Source organism: Gracilinanus agilis, chromosome 3, assembly GCF_016433145.1.
Source record: "Gracilinanus agilis isolate LMUSP501 chromosome 3, AgileGrace, whole genome shotgun sequence".
Classification (NCBI taxonomy): Eukaryota; Metazoa; Chordata; class Mammalia; order Didelphimorphia; family Didelphidae; genus Gracilinanus; species Gracilinanus agilis.
The window spans coordinates 95,783,667-95,808,170 of NC_058132.1; the positions used below are offsets into that span (position 1 = coordinate 95,783,667).

At 36.0% G+C, this 24,504-nt stretch overlaps 1 protein-coding gene across 1 annotated transcript in view; it reads left to right on the top strand.

The window, feature by feature from the left end:
- The window catches only part of RNF169 (ring finger protein 169), a 111,605-nt gene that overhangs the window by 32,944 nt on the left and 54,157 nt on the right, over positions 1-24,504 (top strand). Inside the window, exon 3 of the mRNA XM_044668143.1 lies at positions 2,117-2,190. Coding sequence (XP_044524078.1) covers positions 2,117-2,190 — 74 coding nt within the window. The remainder of the gene's footprint in view (positions 1-2,116; positions 2,191-24,504) is intronic.

Here is a 24,504-nt window from a genome sequence, read left to right on the forward strand (position 1 = left end):
CAAACTTTTATTTAGTGATTTTATTCTCAGAATAAGATTTTGCAAATGTGTATTTTTAGCCCCAGGACACATACATTTAACCACAAAATTTTCCTATGTTTATTGAGATAACTCTTCCTAGCCATCTATTTTGGTTTGAGGAATATATAAACCATCATCAGACTTTTTTTTAATGGCACATTTTTTTTTTTAATTTTAAACCCTTAACTTCTGTGTATTGGCTCCTAGGTGGAAGAGTGGTAAGGGTGGGCAATGGGGTCAAGTGACTTGCTCAGGGTTACACAGTTGGGAAGTGTCTGAGGCCGCATTTGAACCTAGGACCTCCTGTCTCTAGGCCTGACTCTCAATCCACTGAGCTACCCAGCTGCCTCCCTTATGCCACATTTTAGAAGAGATATTTATAAACCAAAAGGTTGTCCTGAAAATAGGGCAACCAAAATGCAAAAGGGGAAGAAGCTACTGTATGTAATGATAATATCTGTTAAAATAAAAGAAAAGGAAGAAACCTGAAGAAGAGAATACTTCTAGAAGTGGTTCTTCTAGGGATGAGACATGACTAACTTGAAATATTTGAAGTCTTGTCACAGACAAGGAGATTTTAGATTGTTTGGTCCCCGGAATGGTTTAAGTAGAAATATTATCAATATAAAGAAATTAAAAGGGGACAGAATTTGGCTCATTCTAAGAAAGAACTTGGCTCTAATTTAGAGCTTTCCTACAGTAGAACTGGATACCTTGGCTTTGGTAATGATTTATATTTGAAATATGCACAAAAGATGAAATTCTCAGAATCATCACTAGGAATTTTTTCTTTTCATTCAGGTGACTAAAGGTGATGTGTCTTTTGCTGCCCACATCTGGTGATTAATAAATCTCCAGCACATTGAAATCTGAGTTTCTGTTTACTACCTAGGTTGAATATGTGTAATGGCACTGTCTTCCACATTCCTTAAGTGTTACCACACATCAAATAGAAGTATTGCTTTCTAAATATAACTAACTCAGCTAGGAAGAGAAAAATATAGTTTATTTAGAAGCTGAATTCAACTTCATAACAAATATTTATCTGAAAGGATGGAAAATTATTAGAAAGTCTGGCAATAAATTTTTTTAGTCCTTTGAAATGACTTCATTTAAGCAAGGACAGATATATAGGAAATTTGACTTTTCTTCTGGGAGGATTTTAAGATAGTTTTCCTTAGTGTGTGTAGTGTTCACACTATCCCTATTGTGGCAGAAGAAAAGTCCCTTGAACAAAGCTTAAATTGTACTTCTTTCAGATAGAGGTTGGAAAACTACTTGCCTGGAATGTTGTAGAGGGGATTCTTTCTTCTGTGAGAGATTTTAGGATAACAAAATCATAAATTGAAAGCTGGAAGGGACCTTAGAAGCCACCAAGTCCAACTTTTGTTTTACAGATTAAGAAACTTCACCACAAAGGTGAAGTGACCAAATTAAAAAAAAAAAAAAAAAAAAAAAAAAAAAAGGTGAAGTGACATGCCCATAGTCACATAGTAATAGTAACTGTGAGAGCTAGCATATGAACTCGGGACATTTGGCTCTAAATCTAGTGGTCTTTACCTAGTCTTATGGACTCTGAGTCCTAGTGGACTATATTCTAGTCTAATGACTAGATTATAGTTAACTATCCAACTCTGCAGTTTTCTGCGCAATACATTAACATTCTAATAAGATTAGGCCTGGTTCAAGAGACACGATTTTTCATATATATAAATTAATATATAACACACAGTTCATTGACAGAACTATTGGAATTTCATGTAGGAAACCTGGTATTTTGGTATTATTATTTAGGGATAGAAGACCAGAATCTTTTTATTACCATTCATGCATTTTGACTGAATGTCATGCAACAACTCTTTCCTGTTTGTTCTGTTATAATTATCTATGTATCTTTAATACTACCTAGTATACTGAAAATTCCATAAGTGTAAGGATTGTTTTTTCATTTTCATAGTTCTCCTAGAGCTCATCATAGTGCTTTATACATTATAGTGTTTTAGTAAGCAAGGCTTTAATAATGTTTGATTAAATATCAATTCTTTCTTCGAAAAGTATGTACATTAAAGTATTTTCCTTTTGTTCTTCTCTGCAGACTTTATATTCAGAGCACCAGTCAAACTAAGTAAACCAGGGGAACTTCGAGAAGAGTACGAAAGTCTGAGAAAGGTATGGTATTCAGTTTAACCTTGATTTTCATTTTCCTGAAAGTAACTTGAAATGGAAATGATAATGAATATTTGTTAAGAATTCAGATTTATTATTAGCAATAGTCTGGCTACCTGGTTGAAAATTTACATTCATAGCCATCATTCCCAGCTGTTTCTCATCTTCATCCATTTCTAAATCTCCCTAGCCCCTGTCCTGCTCCGTTTTCCCATTCTGTTTTGCTTTCTGGAATTCCTATTTTATTGTCAGTGACCTTTCTTTATCTTAGTTTTCGTCCTCTTCTACTTCTTCCTTCTTAAATTTGCAGAAACTGGACTTGTCACCACAAGATACTTTATTACTAACTGTTCTTTCTCTTATATTTGTATACATCATCTCTCATGTTCAATGACACACTGAAACAGAGGGAAGAAAAATAACTATATTCTTTGTTTCTCATTGACATTTGCAAAACTTCTCTTCCCCTGAGGTTCACTTCTTCCATCTCTGTTTCCCTATCTGGACTTGATTATGATCATTTTCATGTCATTCCCCTTCCTTTTTAAGGAGTTTGCTATTTGGCTCCATAGAATTCTTTTCCTCCTCAACTCCTGCCTTTATTTTTAGGGAAATCTAGGTGCATGTTAATATCCCCTTTACAGTAGTCTAATAGTTTATTAACTTCAGCTCCCATGACCTTCATTTAACCTTTGAAACATAAGAAATAGTCATGTCCTTGATTTTGCTATTATTTGGATCAGCCTTCTGATTTTATAAATGAAAAAGTTGAGGCCCAGGGAGTTTTAAGTGACTTGCCCAAAGTTACCCAAGTAATGTCTAGAAGTGAGATTTGAATCCAGGCTTGTTGTTGACTCCAGTGCCAGGGCTCTTTGCATTGTTCAGAACTCATAAATTTCGGTATTAGATTGAAACTTCTTATTCTTGCATTTTCTCTCTCTATTACACACCTCTCAAACCATATATCATCCTCACTGTGACCTACACTTGCTTAAATTGTCTTTGCTCTCTCCCAGTCTGATGCCTTTACTGTGGTACTCTGATTTCAGTCTTGACCCTCTCCAACAATATCCTCTACTCTTGAATCCCCTCATCTCTGGTCCTGCCATACACCTCATGCCTTGTCAAACCCACACTCTGACTCATATCTCCACTATCCATTTTTTCAACACTGTTTGAGTGCTGCTGATGGAGAAAGCCACACAACTAGTGACTAAGTCCACTATAAATTTGTGATCCATTTTCAAATGGGCTCACCCAGCTACTTGGCAATCCTTTTCTTTTGCCTTGATTTCATTCTTATTTTCCACAACCTTTTCTTCTTTCCTTTCTTCAGGCCTCCTGTTGTTCAAATTACTTTGAATTTACTCTTCCATTGCTTCTTGTCAGAACTATTACAATGTCTTCCTAATTTTCTCCCTGCATTCATTCTCTAACCTTTCCATTCCATCTTCCATATTGTTACCAGATGGACATTATTTCTAAAGCATAAATTTGACCATGTGACTTCCTTACCCAAAATACCTTAACCTCTAGGCTAGGATAAACCATAAATTTCTTGTTTGATGTTTTCATACTCTTAATTACACATCACTGTCACTCATACAAACTAAACTGCTTGCTATTTCCTGTATGTGATATTTTCATCTTCTACCTCCTTGTCTTTATACAGGCTGTCCTCCCCATACCTGGAACACTGTCCTTCTTCTTCCCTGCCTTTTGGAATCTCTGTTTTCCTTCAAGGCTCAGCGGAAGTGTTGTCTGTTACAAGAGTCCTATCCTGATACCCTACTTCCCCCAAGTTGTTACTGCTCTTCTCCCTGACAGAAAAGACTTGGAAGAGCTGAGCACAGTGCCTGGCACAAAGTAGGCACTTAATAAATGTTTATTGAATTGAAAAGATTTGGGTAATTATTTTGTATGCACTTATCTACAGTATTGTATCCTGCAGGACAAAGAAAGTTCCTTATTGAGTGTTTTGTTTTTTACCTTTTTAGCCTTAATGTCTACCATATAATAGGCACTTAGTAAATGGTTATTGAATTGATTTGAATCGGTGTGTATGCAGTATTCTCCAATTGTGTATATAAGTTTTTTGAGGGCAGATTTATTTTTGTTTGTATTCCTATTCCTAGCACAGTACCTTGAGTATAAGTCCATAATAAGTGATGGTTGAGTTGAGAGCAAGTGTTATTTATACCTTTTTTTTTTTTTTTTTAAACAGCTGAGGGAGGTGAGGCAACTTTATCATGTGATTAGCACAGGGTTATCCTGGGACTCTCTAGTCCAGGTCTTTGGACTCCATGGTCTTCCCATGTACCACATTGCTTTCTAAGGGATTCATTTGGTAAAATGTGTAGTCTGCCCCATTATCTTCTTCTTGGCCCAGATAGATTTAGAGAATGGTATGCCTTGGTAAAGAATCAGTCACAGTGGTTTAAACAAGCAGTTGTATTTTTATAGCTGAAAATATAATTGACATGGGCTATTGGTCCAACATCTATAACAGCAGAGTACACTTTGAGTAACACCTTACAAAGTAATAGAATGTCAGAGTTTAAAGGGTCCTTAGAGACATTTCAAAGTTCAGTACATTCTTTTTTTTTTTTTTTTAATTTTTTTAGAATTTTTTTTAACCCTAATATATTTATATGTATCCTTCTATATTAATTTTATTTGTTACAGGGCTAGGCAATGGGGGTTAAGTGACTTGCTTAGGGTCACACAGCTAGGAAGTGTCTGAGGCCAGATTTGAACCTAGGACTTCCTGTTTCTAGGCCTGGCTCTCAATCCACTAAGCCATCCAGCTGCCCCCTCAGTCCATTCTTGGACAAGAATCCTTTGCACATTAGTGACAGATATGTAGTCATCTAATCTTTGAGTGAAATCTCCTACAGAGAGAGAATCCATTACTTTGTGAGGCAGTCCATTCTATTTTTAGTTTTAATTATTAAACTCCTTTTTTTTTTTAAACCCTTACCTTCCTTCTTGGAATCAATACTGTGTATTGGGTTTCAAGGCAGAAGAGTGGTAAGGACTAAGCAATGGGGGTTAAGTGACTTGCCCAGGGTCACAGCTGAGAAGTGTCTGAGTTCAGATTTGAACCTAGACCTGGTTCTCAATCCACTGAGCTACCCAGCTGCCCCATGCTTTTTCTTTTGCTTAACTTTACTTCTTTGCACCTTTGCCATAATATTCTATTCCTCCTCCTTAGGTTCTATTAGAACAATATATTTTTCAATTCATTAACTCACTTAACACAGTACTCTTTTCATTCCTCCTTAAACCTCACTAGACTCCTTCTTTCCCAATTTCACAAATGAAAACCATACCTCATATTTTATAGAAAAAATTTTAAGTTTTTTTTTATTCTCTTCATCTTTTCCTACTATTTTCTTTCACCTCATCCCAAATGAAGAGGAGGTGGTCCTTCTTGCCCAGGCAAATTTCTACATGCACAAATGATCCCATTCCTAACTATCTTCTCTAATAGATTGCCCCTTCTATCATTCCCACTGTCTCTTTGATCTTCAGTCTTTCCATATATACTGGCTACTTCCCTACTATGAATCTACAACCCTATTCTCAAAAAACCATCACCTGATCGGTTCATCTCTGCTTTCCTTCCTTTTCTGGTTAAACTTGAGGCCATCTACAATCAGTTTTTCCATTTCCTTTCCTCTTAATTCGTCTTTATTTGTTTTTGTTTTGAATATTTTCCCATAGTTACATGTTTCATGTTCTTTCCTTCTCCCCAAACCTAACTCTGCATAGCTGTTGCACAATTCCACTGGGTTTTACATGTATCATTGATTAAGACCTAATTCCATATTATTGATAGTTGGACTAGAGTTATTGTTTAGTGTCTTCATCCCCAATAATATCCTCATTAGCCCATGCGTTCAAGCAGTTGTTTTTCTTCTGTGTTTCTCCTCCCACAGTTCTTCTTCTGAATGTGGCTAGTTTTTTCTCATAAGCCCCTCAGAGTTGTCCTGGACCATTGCATTGCTGCTAGTAGAGAAGCCTGTTATGTTCAGTTGTACCACAGTGTATCAGACTCTGTGTATAATTTTCTCCTGGCTCTGCTCCTTTCAACTCTGCATCAATTCTTGGAGGTCATTCCAGTTCACATGTAATTCCTCCAGTTCATTATTCCTTTGAGTGCAATAGTATTCCATCACCAACAGATACCACAATGTGTTCAGCCATTCCCCAATCGAAGGCCATTCTCTCATTTTCCAATTTTTTACAACCACAAAGAGCACAGCTATAAATATTTTTGTACAAGTCTTTTTCCTAATTATCTCTTTGGGGTATAAATCAAGCAGTGCTATGGCTGGATCAAAAGGCAGATAGTCTTTTAAAGCCCTTTGTGCATAGTTCCAAATTGCCATCCAGAATGGTTGGATCAATTCACAACTCCACCAGCAGTGCATTAATGTCCCCTCCAACATTCATTACTACCCCCTGTAGTCATTTTAGCCAATCTGTTAGGTGTGAGGTGATACTTCAGAGTGTTTTTTTTTTTTAACCCTTAACTTCTGTGTATTGGTTCATAGGTGGAAGAATGGTAAGGGTGGGCAATTGGGGGTCAAGTGACTTGCCCAGCATCACACATCTGGGAAGTGTCTGAGGCTGGATTTGAACCTAGGACTTCCCGTCTCTAGGCCTGACTCTCAATCCACTGAGCTACCCAGCTGCCCCAGAGTTGTTTTAATTCATCTTTGACTGAAACTGCTCTTTCCAAAATTATCAGTATTCTAGTAATTGCCTAATCTAATGACGTTTTCTCAGTCTCCATCCTTCTTAACCTTTGTGTGGCCTTTGATCATCCTTGTCCTTAATAAGCCCTTCTCTTTAGGATTTTGTGTTATTGCTTTCTCCCGGCTCTCTTCCTACATATCTGACTGCTCCTGTCCAGTTGCTTCTGACCACTATAAGTGGATATCCTCTCCAATTCTGTCCTAGGCTCTCTTCTTTTCTCCTCTTTGCTATTTCACTTGATTTCATCAGCCCCCCATGCATTCACTTATCATTTCTAAGCTGATGATTTTTAAATCTGCTCTTATAGCTCTGGCCTCTCTCCTGACTGCCTTTCAGCTGTCTTAAATGCAATAGATTTAAACCTGAACCCATTATCTTTCCCCCAAAACCTCCCTTTCTTCCTGACTTGTCTGTTGCTGTTGAAGGCATTATCATCCTCCTAGTCACCCAGGTTCACAACCTGGGGAATCATCTTTGACTTCACTCTCAGCCTCTTTATCACTCTGCTGCCAAATCTTGCTGATTTGACTTTGATAACATCTTGTATATGCCCCTTCTCTCTTGACATTTTGAATGTTCCAGTGTAGGCCCTTATCACCTCTATTCCTGGACAATTTCAACCTCTTGCTGGTTGTTCTTCCTGCCTTAAATCTCTCCCCACTTCAGTCCATCCACTCATCTATCAGATTGATCTTTCTAAAGCAGTGATGGGCAAACTATTCCCTGTGGGCCAGATGAGGGGGGGAAAAAGGAGGGACCTGAAATGTTCTATCCAGCCAGGGGACATTATTCCTAATCTGACGAATACAATGAGTAGGATACAATACACTGAAACTTAGAAAGAGTTGCCTTAGAAACAGTTGAGCATTTCCTTTCCTTTGGCCCCCTCTTTAAAAAGTTTGCCCATCACTGTTCTAAATTGTAGATGTGACTGTGTCACTCCTCTGTTCATTAAACTTCAGTGGCTCCTTTTGCCAGGATTAAATCTATAATCCTATGACTTTCAAAGCACTTTAATATCTGACCCCTTAGTACTTTTCCAGTCTTCTTTTACCTTATTTCCCTGTCCCTATTCCCCTCCCCTCCCCTTTTCCTTTTATTCTTCAATCCAGCAACCCTGGGCCTCTTGGTTATTTCTCATACAAGTCACTCCAGTCTCCTGCCTCCCAGAATTTTCCCTGATTGTCTCCCCCTACCTAGAATTCCTCTTCATTTCTTCTGGTTTTCTTCAAGTCTCAGCTAAAGTCCCACATTCTACAAGAAGTTTCTCATTGCCCTCCTGAATTTGGTGCCTTCCCTCTCCAGTTTATTTTGTGCATTTTTGTTTGTAAGCAGCATTTGCAGATGTTCTCTTCTTATTGAACTATTGATTTGATTCCCGTGTGACACATAGCCTTTAAGATAATTAACATTGCATGGGTGAAGCCAAGATGGGGGAGAAGTTACAGGGACCTGATTTCTATCATATTACCCTTCAAACATTTTTTTCTTCAAAATAAAATCTGGAGCAACATAACCCATAGGAAGATAAGGTGAAGTAATTTTTCAGCCCAAAACAATTCAGAAGACTGGCAGGAGGGATCTAGTACATAGGGTGGAGATGGAGTACAGCGTATTAGGGCAAGCCCTATAGCAGCAGTAGGCCGTGGGCATAGCTGAAACAGCAACAAAGGCTTCCAGAGTTCTCAGCCAGATATGGTAATGGAGGTCAGACACCTGGTCAGAAGGAGATTACAGGAATACTTTTGCTGGCTCTGGGTTCAAGACTCTTGTCACAGTGCTTATACACAGAAATAGGTCATACTCCAGGGGTGGTGTGATCTCAAGGTGAGGAGGAACGATGAAGTTATCTCAAGCAGATACCAGTCCTTACAGCCACAGGGGAGCAGGTGACCCTTGTTACAGTTCTAAGGGGAAAAAGAGTACTAGGTGTTATTCATAGATCAGAGCACAGCCCAGAAGAGTATTAAACACATTTCTTCTTATATCATACCACTTTGGCAGATCTAAAAGCAGATAAATCCCCAGAGAGCCAGTTCTGAAGGCAATTGCACAAAAAAAACCCTGAAGCTTAGAACAGTGTTCCCTTCACTACAATTACAGGAACCAAATTTAAATTGATTTTTAAATTAAAGAAAAGAAAAAGGCTTGGAAAATGAGCAAACAACAGAAAAAAACTCAACATAGAAAATTATTTTGGTGACTGGGAAGACCAAAATACAAACTCAGAAGACAACACAGTCAATACTGATGCATCCAAAGCCTCCAAGAAAAATATTTATTGCTCTTAAAATGAAAAAGAATTAATGGAGGAGTTCAAAAAGGATTTTAAAAACCAAATAAGAGAGGTAAAAGAAAAATTGGGAAAAGAAATGAGAGTGAATCAACAACTTTGTAAAAGAGGCACAAAAAATGCTAAAGAAATTAATATTTTAAAAAACAATAGGCCAATTGATAAAAGAGGCAAATCCAATGAAAAGAATTTCTTAAAAAGCAGAATTGTTCAAATGGGTAAAGATATACAAAAATGCACTGAAGAGAAGAACACGAAAGACAGAATTGACCCTGTTGGAAAAGAGAAACAAAAATTTCCTGAAGAAAAGAACTCTTTACAAAGTACTTTTGGCCAAAGGGAAAAGGAGGTACAAAAGCTCACTCAAGAAAATCATGCTTTAAAAATAAGTATTGGACCTTTGGATGCTAATGTTCCATGAGACATCAATAAACAATCAAAGTCAGAAGAATGAAAAAAATAGAAGAAAATATGAAATATCTCATTGGAAAAATAACTGACCCAGAAAATAAATCCAGGAGAGACAATCTAAAAATTATTGGTCTAGGTAAAAGTCATGAAAAAAAAGAAAGAACTTTGACATTATCTTTCAAGAAATTATCAAGGAAAACTGTCTTAATATTCTAGAGCCAGAGGGTAAAATAGAAATGGAAAGAATCCACTGATCACTTCCTGAAAGAGATTCCAAAAGGATAACTCTCAGAAATATTTTAGCCAAATTCCAGAATTTCCAGATTAAGGAGTAATTATTTGACTGCAAGCAGTCAAAAAGAAAATTCAAATCTCGTAGAGCCATGGTTAGGATAACACAAGATTTAACAAATTCCATATTAAAAGAGGTTCTGGAATGTAAAGGAGCTAACCAGAAATCACCCAACAAAGCTGAGCATAATTTTCCGGGGGGGGGGGGGAATGGGGATTCAGTAGTAAAATAGAGGAGTTTTAAATATTCCTGATGAAAAGACCAGAGCTGAATGGAAATTTTAAATATAAGACTTTAGTGAATCATAGAAAAGAAACAGGAAAGAAAAATAAAAAGGCATTAAATGGGGAGATGATTCTCATAACTCCAAAGATCTTTGTCATTATTAGAGCAGTTAGAAGGAATATACACAGACAGAGGGTAAGAATGTGAATTGAATATTATGGGATGATATAAAAATAAAATTAAGGCATGAGAAAGAGGAATATATTGGGAGGAGGGAGAATGGAAAAATAGAAGGGGGTAAATTATTGCAGATAAAAGAGGAAGAATGTTTACAGTGGAGAAGATGGGGAAGGGAATATGGGAACCTCATTCTCATTGAAATTGGTTTGATGATGAAAGAACATGAAGAATCAATTGGGTATAGAAAGCTATTTTACCCTACTGGCAAGTAGGAGGGGAAGGGGATAAGAGAAGGGAGGGGCTGATACAAAAGAGAACAAATTCGGGGAGGCTGGATGTCAGAAACTAAACGGGTAAAACTGCTGGGTTTGTACCCCAAAGCAATAATAGGGAAAAATACTTGTACAAAAGTATTTATAGCCACCCTCTTTGTGGTGGCAAAAAATTGGAAAATGAGAGGATGTACTTCAATTGGGGAATGGCTGAACAAATTGTGGTATCTGTTGGTGATGGAATACTATTGTGCTCTAAGGAATAATGAACTGGAGGAATTCCATGTGAACTGGAATGACCTCCAGGAAGTGAAGCAAAGTGAAAGGAACAGAACCAGGAGAACATTATTATACACAGAGACTGACACACTGTGGTACAGTAGAATGGACTTCTCTCCTATCAGTAATGCAGTGATCCAGGACAACTCTGAGGGACTTATGAGAAAGAACACTATCCAAATTCAGAGGAAGAACTCTGGGAGTAGAAACACAGAAGAAAAACAACTGCTTGATCACATGGATTGATGGGGATATGATTTGGGATATTGACTCTAAATGATCACCCTAGTGCAAATATCAATAATATGGAAATAGGTCTTGATCAATGACACATGTAAAACCCAGTAGAATTGCATGTTGGCTATGGGAGGGGCTGAAGGGAGGGGAGGGAAAGAACATAAATCTTGTAACCATGGAAAATATTCTAAATTAATCAATTAAATAAAATTTTCCCCCCAAAATATGGGTAAATAGAATGGTAAGTAATACATAACAATCATAAAGGTATGAAGACATTTTCCAAGTCTTTCTAATAAAGGCCTCATTTCTCAAATACATGGAGAAATGAATTGAATACAAATCATTCCCCAAATGATAAATGGCCCAAGGTTATGAATATAGTTCTCAGACTTTGTAATTAAAGTTCTCTCTAGTCATGTAAAAAAATGCCCTAAATCACTATTAAAGAAATGTAAATTAAAACAACTGAAGTATCACACCACACTTAGTATAGAAAAGGAAAATGACAAAACTTGGAGGGGATGTAAGAAAGTTGAGACACAAATGTGTTGTTGAGGGAGTTATGAACTGATTCAGTCATTCTGGAAAGTAATTTGAAACTATGTCCAAAGGACTATAAAACAGTATATAGCCTTTGACACAGCATTAACATTACTTGGTTTGTATCCCAAAGGAAAAAGAAAACAACTAAAAGGGGAAGGACCTGTATGTACAAAAATATTTAAAGCGGCTCTTTTTTTGGGGGTAGGGGATAAAGAATTGGAAAGTGAGGGGATACCCATCAGTTGGGAAATGACTAAGTTGAAGTACATGATTGCAGTGGAATAGTCTTGGTTGTAAAAAATGACAAAAGCAGGACTCAGAAAAACCTGGAAAGACTTATAGGAACTTAAGCAGAGAGAATTAAGCAGAACCAGGAGAGCGTTGTACACTGACAGGAATACTGTATTTTGAACAATTGTGAATAACAGTTATTCTCAACAATACAATCTTATAAAATTATTCCAAAGGACTAATGATAAAAAAAAAATGCTAGTTTTGTTTCCAGAAAAAAAGAACTCATAGAGTATGAATCTAGACTAAAGCAGGCTTTTTTCACTTTCTTAATTTTTTTTATTTCCTTCCACAAGAGGATTAATATGGAAAAATGTTTTATATGATTGCACATGTTAAATTTATATGAGTTTGCTTACCATGTCAACAGGAGTAGGGAGTAGGGAGGGAGGGAGAAAATTCAAGATAATATTTTTTGATAAATGTTGGAAGCTCTTTTTACATGTAAGTGGGAAAAGGTAAAATAAAATTTAACTAAAAAGATAATTAACATCTTACTTATGTTTTTCTTTACTAAGTTAAACATCCCCCAGTTGAATTAAATTCATTAAACATTTACTAAATACAAAGCACTGAGGATACAACAACAAAATCAGTTCTCATATGGCATGATCTTAAGGTCTTTTACCAACATGATTATTCTCCTTTGTACACTCTACCACCTATTAATACCTTCTTAAAATGTGGAACCCAGAACTGAAGACCATTTTCTAGATAGGGTTTTTCCTCTCTCATTCTAGACAATCTGCCTTTCTTTTTTTTAAATTTTTTTTTTTTAAAACCCTTGTACTTCGGTGTATTGTCTCATAGATGGAAAATTGGTAAGGGTGGGCAATGGGGGTCAAGTGACTTGCCCAGGGTCACACAGCTGGGAAGTGGCTGAGGCCGGGTTTGAACCTAGGACCTCCTGTCTCTAGGCCTGACTCTCACTCTACTGAGCTACCCAGCTGCCCCTCAATCTGCCTTTCTTAATGAAGCCCAAGATCCTGCTTGTCTTTCTTGGTTGCCATGCCTACTGTTTACTCATATTCACAAAAATCCCTAAGTCTTTGCTATAATCATCATCTATCTATGCTTACCCCTATTTCTTGTACTGGTTGATTTTTTTAAACTTAAGTGTGAAACTTTTCACTTATTCCAATTAAGTTTCATCTTGTCATATGTAGCTCAGTGTTGTAGCCTTTCAACGCTTTTTTGGGAATATGATTACTATCTAGTATTTTAGCTATTTACAGCTTTGTGTCACTTAATATATCATGTATGGCTTTATCCAGATTATCCATAAAAATGTATACTTAAGAAATTTACCTTGATAATGCTTCCCTTATTTATTATTAACTTAAAAGGGTTCTCTAATGTGTTATTGGTAGTGTTTACATTGTTATTCTGGGTATAGGAAGTAGAACATTAATAGCATATTAAAGCTGTCCTATATCTTTTTCTTTCTTTTTTTAAAAACCCTTACATCTTAGAATCTTAGAATCTTAGAATCAATACTGTGTATTGGTTTCAATGCAGAAGAGAGGTAAGGGCTAGGCAATGTTAAGTGACTTGCCCAGGGTCACACAGCTAGGAAGTGTCTGAGGTTAGATCTGAACCCAGGACCTCCTATTTCTGGTCTTGGCTTTCAAACCACTGGGCAACGTAGCTGCCCCTCCTCCCCTTTTAAAAAATAAACCTTTACTTTCTTAGAATCAATAGTGGGTATTTATTCCAAGGCACAAGGAGGAGTAAAAGCTAGGTTAAGTCAGGGTTAAGTCACTTGCCCAGGGTCACACAGCTAGGATGTCTCTGAGGTCAGATTTGAACCCAGGACCTCCTGTCTCCAAGCCTGGCTATCTGTGGAGCCACCTTGCTATCCCAATCTTTTTGATTAATGGTGAAAGTATATGTCTATTAGAGGAATTCTAAGGAAGTTTATCTTGCGCAATTGCCTGACAACTTTCTAAATCTTGTTTTTGCCATTATCTGATTTTCTAGGGCTCACTTGGAAGAGTTATAATGCTATAAATGGGCTCGAAATTGGTAATATATGATCATCTATTACAAACACTCACCTCACCTCATTCTTATCCTCTCATTTGAAAAGGATCTCAATTTATATTCATCTTCCATTATTGCTTATCATTCATTGGCATCTTAAAGGATTTGAATTATAGTGATAACAAATCATTGTATGACCTATCTCATAATCAACCCAGGAGATAAAGCATGCAATAGAAATCATTCAGCACTTATCTAAACACTTAATGTATGGCAAAAGTCATACTAGATACTGGGGATGCAATGAAAAAAAATGAAACAGTTCCTGCCCTCAGGGCGCTTATATTGTACTAGAGAAACAAAATGTACACAAGTAGCAGATACAAAATGTATACAAAGTAAATAAATATTAAATTTTTAAAAATGTTAGCTCCAAATTCTATCCCTTCACTCTCATCCTTTGAAAAAGCAGGAAATATTATATCTTTTATACATGTGCATTTTCACATTAGACTTTTTTTAAATGCAAGGAAAATAAACAAAATTTAAAAAATAAGTCATAATCCGTGTTCATAGTTCATTAGTTCTCTCTCCAGAGGTGGGCAGCTTTTTTCACCATGAGTCCTTTGGAATTGTGAATCACTGAATATATTAATCAGAGTAAGTTTTTACAGTTGCTTATTATTACAATATTGCAGGTACTGTGTATAGTGTTCTATACATTTCACTTTGCATCAGTTCATATGTCTTTCCAGATCCTGCACATCATTTTTTATGGCAAAATAGTATTTATCACAATCATATACCTCAACTTATTTAGCTATTCCCCAACTGATGGTCATCTTCTCAATTACCAGTTTTTTCCCACCACAGAAAATCTGCCATAAGTATTTTTGTATTGTATGTTTGGAATTGGGGAGATGCCATTTAAAAGTATGTTACAAATTTCCTATTGACATGTGGGGACTGTGAGACTACATTTCCTGTGATTCCAATGGGTTTCCGGTTTCCAGTTTTTGGGCATGGTGACGTCAAACGTCCCCACGCTTAGGGCAGTTTAAATTCAGAGGAGGGCCTAAAGAAAGTATCTTGGGTTTCCTGGTTAGCTGGCTGGCGTAGGAGAGAGAAAGGATGGGCCCTGGCAGTAAATTTAAAAGATAGTCAAGCGCGATTATATATATATATATATATATATATTTTTCACCAACAAGACCATGGCTATTAAAATATTAATTTCCCTTATACTATATGTCTTTATCATGTTTAATCATAACAGTATGTATAGATCCTTTTCCCTTTTTTTTGCTCTTTGGGATACAGACCTAGTAGTAGCATTCTTGGATCAAAGAGTATGTACAATTTTGTAGCCCCTTGAACATAGTTTAAATTGTTTTCCAGGACAATTGGACCAACTCACAACTCTACCTTTAGTGTCCCTATTATTTCACATCCCCTCCAGAAATTGTCATTTTCCTTTTTTTACCTATTAAGCAATCTGATGAGCATGAGATGATACCTCAGAGTTGTTTCAATTTGCATTTCTCTAATTGTTTTAGTGATTAAGTATTTTTATTACTTGATAACTTTGATTTCTTTTAGTGAAAATTACTTGTTCATCTTTTGATCATTTATCAATTGCGAAATGATTCTTATTTTTATAAGCTTGGCCTAATTCCTTATAGATTTGAGAAATAAGATCTTTATCAGACAGACTTGCTATACCATTTTCCTCCCAGTTTCATGCTTTCTTTCTAATTTTGTTTGCATTGATTTTGTTTGTGTACTATGTTTTATTGAGCACTTATTATGTAAAATGTTATTTTCTTGGTACCTGTAAGAGATAAAGATAAAATGAATAAATCTCAGTCTCCTACTAAACTATAATCTATCTGTTTTTGAATTATATAATATCATACCAAAATAGGACTTTATTGTTATCATATAATGCAAACAACACTTTATGTGTGACACAGTTGTGTATGTAGAGTAGAATACTACTAATTACAAGATAGTCTTTGCTTTTCATGGAACTAGCCTTAACTTTTATTAGGTTCAACTAACAAATATATACTATATAGAAGGCATTGTGTGCTTATTAGATGTTGACTTGGGCTATCCAGTTCATGTTTTATGTGCCTGTTTTCACTCTTATTACTGTTCAGCTGAGGGACAGTATACTTCAGATAAAATGATGGGCATACAGTCAGAAGGTTTAAATCTCACTTATGTGGCTTTCCTAGGCCAGTGCAGTTGTTTGGCATTTATAGGGGGCTCCCTCTGAAGAGATGGCTGAACCAATAATACTAAAAGCAATAAATCTTTATTATGAACACATTTTACCCCATATAAGGAAAGGAACTTACTGAGACATTAGAATTGGTGCAGAGAAAGGGGTAAAGTTGCATCACATTTATAGTCAGAGATACAAGGATACAACCAGATCTCCAAAGGGGCAGTAAAAATTTGTAACTTGGCCAACAAGGGAGGTTGGGCCCTTGATTGAAATTATTTTGAGACCCTGACCAGAGAAGGAAGGGTTTGGGTGAATAGGAGAGGGGCTCATTCTAGACTCAGCATGCAAATTATTCCATACTCCTGCCCCCTTCTCAGTACTTTGTTGGCCACCTGGGATTGTTGTGCACAGGAGAGAAGTTGTCTTGGGTAGAAACTTGTCTGTCACAAGAAAAGTTTGACACTGAAAACCAGGGGGTTGTTTAAACTTTTATCATTAATTTGCTATCAATCATGGACCAGTCCCTTAACTTTCTGAAACTTAGGCTAGGTTCTTCTTTCTTCTTTCTCCTTTCTCCTTTCTTCTTTCTCCTCCTCCTCCTCTTCCTCCTCCTCCTTCCTCCTTCCTACTTCCTACTTCCTCCTTCCTCCTCCTCCTCCTCCTCCTTCCTCCTTCTTCTCCTTCTCCTCCTCCTCCTCTTCCTTCTTTCTTCTTTCTTCTATTTGTAACACCTGTTTCACAGGGTTATAATGAAGAAAGTGATCTGTAAAGGGCTGGGTAAATGTGAGCTCTTGGCATCATCTTTCTATCTTATGTATTTTATCTGCTGACTTTCTCTTAAAGAGAAATTGTAAACTCTTTGAGGACAGGGCTGTCTTTTGTCTTTCTTTGTATCCCACAATCTTATTATGTGCCTGGCACATAGTGTGTACTTAACAAATATTTATTAACTGACTAACCAAAGACACTAAACTACAAAGAACTCACTCTCTCATATTAGTTGCCTCTTCTTTTATGCACCCTTCCCGTTCTCCCTTTCCTGCCCCCACATTTATGACATTGGAAGGAATTTGCATGTTCTTTTTGTTTTTCATTGCTGCTTATTACCTCATTCTCTGCTCTCATTTCTACTTTGAGGTTCTCCCCATTCCGGGCTTCAGACCCTCATCTACAAAATGAGAGATTTGAACTAGATGACCTTTGGGATCACTTTTATCTGATGCAATAATTGTTATTCACATTTTATACATTAAAAACCAGGCTAAGAGAAGTTGAGATTTTCCCCATTCTTCTGTATCAAGTTCAGAGCCTCCTTGCTACAATTTGTCAGCCTCAAGGCCACTCTTCTTCCTTTCTCCAAGGAGTTCAATACCTGGCTTAAAGTCTTCCTCATCCCAAAGGTCAAATCTGTTCTTGAGGAAAATCCTTTTTGGCAACCATGTGGAGGATGGATTGAAGCTGAGAGCCTGGAGGCAGGAAGGCCAATTAGATTTGCAAAACTCTAGATCCGAGATAATAAGGGCCTGACCTAAGGTGGAAGTTGTGAGGGGAGAGAGAAGGGGTTAGTCTTTTAGGTGCTGAGGATGTAGAAATAGCAAGATTTGGCAACTAATTATATATGTAAATTGAGGGAGAATGTTGAGAATAATGCTGAGGCTATAAATCTGAAAGACTGTTTAACAAAACAGTTCTTAGAAGTCCAGTTGAGAAAGTGGTAAGATCTGGGCTTCTTCATCCGACTGTAAAACAACCACTCCAAAAAAATGTTTTAGCCTTGCATCATGTCACACGTCAATAAAAGATAAAGAAATGTCTCCAAAATGGGAAAAATATGTTTCAGTGGTCTGAGAACTTGCCTATTTAACTCCCATTGAAAACCTATGGGGTTAGAAAAATAAACTTTTCATTATGGTTTCATAATGAAAGATTGTGGCAAAATCTTATAAAACTTAATGTCAGATCCTTTAGGAAAAAGTAATTGCAACAAGAATATATGGCATGTTAAATGTTGTTTAAAGATGTAAAAAAGGTAAGTTTTTTACTTGTCAGTAAATTTGTTTTACTTTGGCCCAAATAGTTTACATTTCCCTGTACTCTGTCTTAAAAGCGGTTACAAACTTTCACTTTTACTCAACCACTCACTGCCATCCCAACTTTTTACTTTTTAAAAATGCAGAGAATCTTGCCTTACATGTTCCTAAGGTTTTGAGGCCTTCTCATGAGCTCCTTTATGACAGATATATGTTGAAATGGATTGAGTACAGGACTTGGAATGAGGAAAACCTAAGGTTGAATTTTCCCTTGGCCACTTAACTAGTTCTATGGACAAAATCATTTAACCTCTTTTTGTCTCAGTTTCTTTTCTGACAAACTTCTCAATTTCTTCATCATTAAAATAGAGATTTTAATGGTACCTTTCTTAAAGGGTCCTTGTAAGGATCAAATAAGTTAATGTGTAAAGCAGTTTGTATCATCAGGGTCTAATAGTTCCTTGCACAAATGTTTTTGGTTAAATGAATGATTTCCAGAGAGTTCTTCTACTTTCCTGAGACATGAACCACTGGGAGTGAGTTTCCTACTCTAAGGCAATATTATTACTCTATGGAAATAATTGAATGCTTCCCTCCCCTAAATGTTCATTTATCATCTTTGTATTTTGAAGGATTAATTCACTTCTAAAAGTCCTATTTAATAGTAAGACTGAGGTTATTGTCATCACTTTTATAAGTAAATAGGTAAATAAACATACCTTAATGACTTGCATTTTATTACATTTGGAAGAAATTTAAGCCAGGTTGCTTATTATCTTAATTGAGAAAAAGCTGTGAAAAGAATATCAAACACCAAAGTTCTAGATATGAGTCTAGTCTGTACCTTACCAGTTATATGATCTTGAGAAAGCCCCTTCATCTTGCTGGGTCTCATTTTATTCATCTCTAAGATGAAGACAGTAATACTCATATAGTGTACCTGTCTCACAAGGGAATTTTGAAAATAAAATCAAGATTCTGCCTGTTCTGTAGCTAGATAGGACAGTGGATAGAAGCAGGACTTGGAGGCAGGAAGACTTGAATCCAAATCCTGTCTCAGATGTTTCTTGTATGGCCCTGAGCAAGTCAGTTAACCTTTTCTAACCCCAGTTTCCTTAAATATAAAATAATAATAGATAATAATTCTTCCCAGGGTTGTTAGGATCAAATGAGATAATGCATGTAAATTGCTGTGCAAACCTTAAAGTGTTATATAAATGCTAGAGATGATTGTAATTAATTTGATTCAGTAAACATTACGTGACTGCCTTGTGCAAAGTTTGATGCTATATATAACAATAAGCTGGCATTTAAATCTGAGTAATTATTCAGATGAGAGACAGGTTGGGACAATGGTGGAGAGCTGGCTTGGGGACCAGGAAGACCTAGGTTCAAGACCCACCTTTGGCATCCTGACTGTGTACCCCTGGGCAGAGCACTTCATCCTTCAGTGCTCTAGGCCCTTCTCTCAGACTGTCAGTTGCAGAGAAGGTACCAATCTGCACTGGCAAAGGAATTGCTCACCAGGAGTTCCTTAAGCCACTGAATTCATAGATCTAGTGCCTACCCTCAGTTCCTATTATTACTAGCATGATTTGGTTCATATGTAGATTGGATTAGATGGCTCCTGAGATATCTTGAAACTCTGAGATTCTGTGCCTGTATTAGAGGATGAATAGAAAGGAAAAAGACCTAATTTCTTTCCTTCTGCAGAAGGTGAGGCTATTAAGAGTTACTTTTTGGTAATTTGTCATATTACTGGCCCTTAAATTTTTCTAATTTGCAATTAGCTATTTTCTTTCTTCTCTTTCTCTCACTCTTTAATTTTGGAGTAGACTTTTGTTCTTCATTGTTAGTTGAATCATTTAAGTAGTGGGAAGGTGCTTTTTAACCCAGCAGACAGAATAATTAGATGTAATAAATGAATCCTATGACATAGTTATTGTTTGTTGTTCAGTCATTTCGGTTGTGTCTGATTCTTCACCAACCCATTTAGGGTTTTCTTGGCAAAGATACTGTAGTGGTTCACCATATCTTTTCCCAGATTATTTCACAGAGAGGAAACTGAGGCAAACAGATTTTAATGATTTGCTCAGGGTCACATAGTAAGTACCTGAGTCTGTTTTTGAACTCTTTAGGAAGTTAGTTTTCCTGACCCCAGATCTAATACTTTATGCACTGTGGCACAGGTCCAACACTTTATCCACTGTGGCACTTAGCTGCACATATAAACATTAGGGTCTTATTAATACCTTTAAAAATCTTTCTATGATAAGCCCAAATTGAAGATTGAATCCTCTTTGAAAGCTCTCTTTACTGAAATGTTTTTATAAAATGCCTTGTTCAATTTTTTTTTTACTTAAAATTCCAACATTAAGAACCTCTGTGTGAGATTCTTTGGCAGTTAGGCTTATAAAGATAAAAACAATACAGTTTCTGTACTGAAGGATCTTAAAATTTCAGAATGAGAATCTTAGACTTAAAGCTGAAAGGGAACATAGAAGTTATCTAGTTCAACTCCTTTATTTTATTGATAAGGAAATTGAGCCCTGATTGAATACTGATACATATTGAAATCTTACCTTTGATATTTAATAGCCTGGTGACTATAGGTGAGTTCTTTAGTGTCAGCTTCCTTTGTTATTCTTGTGTTTTGCTTTTTAAACATTTATTATTTAAATGCTTTAAATTTGCTTTTTAAACATTTATTATTTCTTTTCAGTATTCTTTTAGTTTTAAATTTTGAATTCCAAATTTTTTCCCTCCTTTTCACTCCCTTCCCCACCACTGAAAGGCTAGGCAATATGATATTAATTGTACATATTCCATATTAGCCATATTTTTAAAAAGTCATAAAAATAAAATGAGAAAATTCTACTTCAGTTTTCATTCGGTCAACAATTCTATCCCTAGAAGTGGATAGCATTTTTTTCATCATGAGTTCTTTAAATTATCTTGGACCATTGTACTGATCAGAGTAGCCAAGTCTTTTCACAGTTGATCATCATCGCAACATTGGGCTTACTATGTACAGTGATCTCCCAGTTCTCACTTCACTGCCTCAGTTCATATAGTTTTTTTTATCATGTTTTTCTTAAACCACATCCTTTGTCATTTTTTATACAACAGTAGTTCTCCATCACAATCATATATCATATATCATTAGCTATTCCCCAATTGACAAGTTCTCCTTGATTTCTGATTCTTTGCCATTGCTGTTATAAATTTTTTTTTTTGTATGTATAGATCCTTTAACCTTTTTAAAAAAAAATCTCTTTGGACTACAGACCTAGTAGTGGTATTGCTGGGTTAAAAGGGTATGCACACTTTTATAGTCCTTTGGGCATAGTTCTAAATTATTTTCTGGAAAGGCTGGACCAGTTCACAACTCCACCAACAGTTTATTAGCGTGCCTAGTTTTTCCTCATCATTTCTAGCGTTTGCCATTTCTGATAGATGTGAGATGGTACCTCGTTGTTTTAATTTGTATTTCTCTAATCAGTAGTGATTTAGAGTATTTTTTCTTATGACTATAGATAGCTTTGATTTATTCTTCTGAAAACTGCCTGTTCATATCCTTTGACCATTTACCAATTGGGTAATGGCTATTTTTATAGATTTGACTCAGTTTATACTCAGTACATAGTAGAAAAATGAGGTGTTTAGCAGAGAAACTTACTGTTTTTGATATTCAAGGTCTATGGTACCTGTTATTTTATTTTTCTTTTTTGTGGTACTTTTTAGAAAAACGTAGTTTCCCTGATTATCTCTTTTAATTAGTTTTTTTTGCTCTGAGATTATTATTACTACCCCTGCCTTTTCTAATTCAGCTAAAGCATATTAGATTCTGCTTCAGCCCTTTATTTTAACTCTGTGTGTCTTTCTGTTTAAAGCATCTCCTATAAACATTCTGGTTTCTAATCTATTTTGCTGTATGCTTATGTTTTATGAGTAAGCTCATTCTATTCACATAGTTATGAATACTAAATGTCTATTTCCCTCTTCATCTCATTATCTTTTGTTTCTTCCTCTCTTTTTACTCTGTTCTTCAGAAGTCCATTTTACTTCTTACCACTGCCTTCCTTAATCCCCTCTCCTTTATTATTGCCTTTCTCCAATCCCCTTCTCCTAGTTCTTTATTGAGTAAGAAACATTTTCATAAATAATTGAGTGTGTGTGTGTGTATAACATATATATGTATATCTATAAATTTTTCCTTCTTTGAGCCAATTCCAGTCAGAGTGAGGTTCAAGCATTCCCACTGCCCTCCTTTCTTTCTTCCCTTCCGTTGTAAAATCTCTTCCTTTTATGTGAGAAAAATCCCTTCCTCATTTTCCTGGTATGGTCCTCTTTCTTCTCCCTTGATTTTTTTGGAGATTATTCCAGCATAATTGAATTGTACCTATGTCTTCTGTCTATGCAAACTCCTTATTGATGTTGAGTGTATAGGCTTGGGACAGGCCTCTACCAGACCTTTACTCTGGTGTTATAGACTTCTCCTGCCTATTTTCTTATAGGAAAAATATCTCATCTTGACTTTTTGGTGGCTCTGCCATTCCAAAATTTGATTTGAGGCATTATTTTAAAATTTTTTGAAGAGGAACATAGTGAAAGGTCAGCTGGGTAGTTGCTCCTAATGTATTCTCTTGGCCCTGCCCCTTTGCCCATTTTTATCACCTATAGCATGTGGGTAATAATATCTGTATTTTAGATCTTATTGTTAATCCCTAAAGGGACCAATAATATCTGTATTTTAGATCTTATTGTTAATCCCTAAAGGGATCAATAACAAAATAACAAAAAATAACTAATTTATGACTATTAATAAAATGCACATTAATAAAAATTTTAGAGCATCTCAGACACAAGTTGAGGAGGACATTTCTTGAAGGGACTGAGTTTCCTTTTACAAGTATCATTCTTTCTGTAGTGGGCAACAGAGTTAATAGTTGTAGAGATTTCAAGATCCTATGGTGCCTATTATTTGTTAATAATAAAAGCATTTGATTTGTTATAACAAAATGTTTCCTTAAATCTTTCCCTCAGCAAAGCCCCTCCCATACATTTCAGAATTATACAATATTTTTTTTAATTATATAACTTTATTTTGACTATAATTTTATCAGTGTAGGGAGCTGCCTGTGAGAAACTCCCTCTGCATATCCAGATTGGCACTTTCCCTGCAACTCTTAGAATGTTCCCTGGGACATTTACAAGTTAAGTCACTTGCTTAGGATTACCCAGGCAGATATGACTGGGACTTGAACCCAGGTCTTCCTGATTCTGGGACCAGCTCTCATTTAGAATGTGATAAATGCATAGATGATATCAATAATAGATAATTCTAACACTAAATGACTAAGCGAAGATGAGGCAACTGTTAAATATCAGAGCTAAAATTTGAACCCAAATTTCCTGAATCTAGACCTAGACTAGGCAACTAGATGATACACTGTTTAGAGTGTTAACTTGGCTTTAGAAAGACTAGAGTTCTATCTAGCCTGAAAACATTTACTAGCTGTCTGAACCTGGGCAAGGCCTTAACCTCAAGCTACGTCATTTTTTAAATTTGAAAAATGAGGATACTAATTTAAATGAGACAGTAATTTGTAAAATGCTTCATTTTCTCCCATTTTTATTTTATTTTAAATTACAGGGTTTTTTTGATTAGCAAAAATTAGCCTTCTTTCTTTCTCTTTCTGCCATTGAGAAAACAAACAAACCCCGAAACATATATATATATATATATAGTCATGCAAAACAATTTCCACATTGGCCATATCTAAGAACAACTGTCCTTCACCTATTAGGGAGGTGGGTAGCATGTTTCATCATTAGTCTCTTGAAATTGTGGAACAGAATCCCTAATTCTTTTAAAATTGAATTACCATATTTTTGTTATATAAATTGTTCTTCTGATTCTGTTGACTTCACTCTACATTAATTCATATAAGTCCATCCCATTTTCTCTGAAGTCACACCCTTCATCATTTCTTATAGCATAGTAATATTCTGTCACATTTATATATCATAACTTTTTCCCATTCCCTAATGGATGGACAGTTCCTCACATTTTCTTTGCAACCTCAAAAAGAGGTATAATAATCTTTGTATCTTCTTGAGAGGTTTTTTTTTTGCTTAGGATTAATCTTTCTCTCTAACTTTTCCTTCTCCCTTCTTCATTCTTTCCTATTTCCCTATTAATGCAAAATATATTTCTCTACAAAACTGATTCTGAGTGTGTGTATGTAGATGTGTGTATTCATGCAAATATTTGTCTT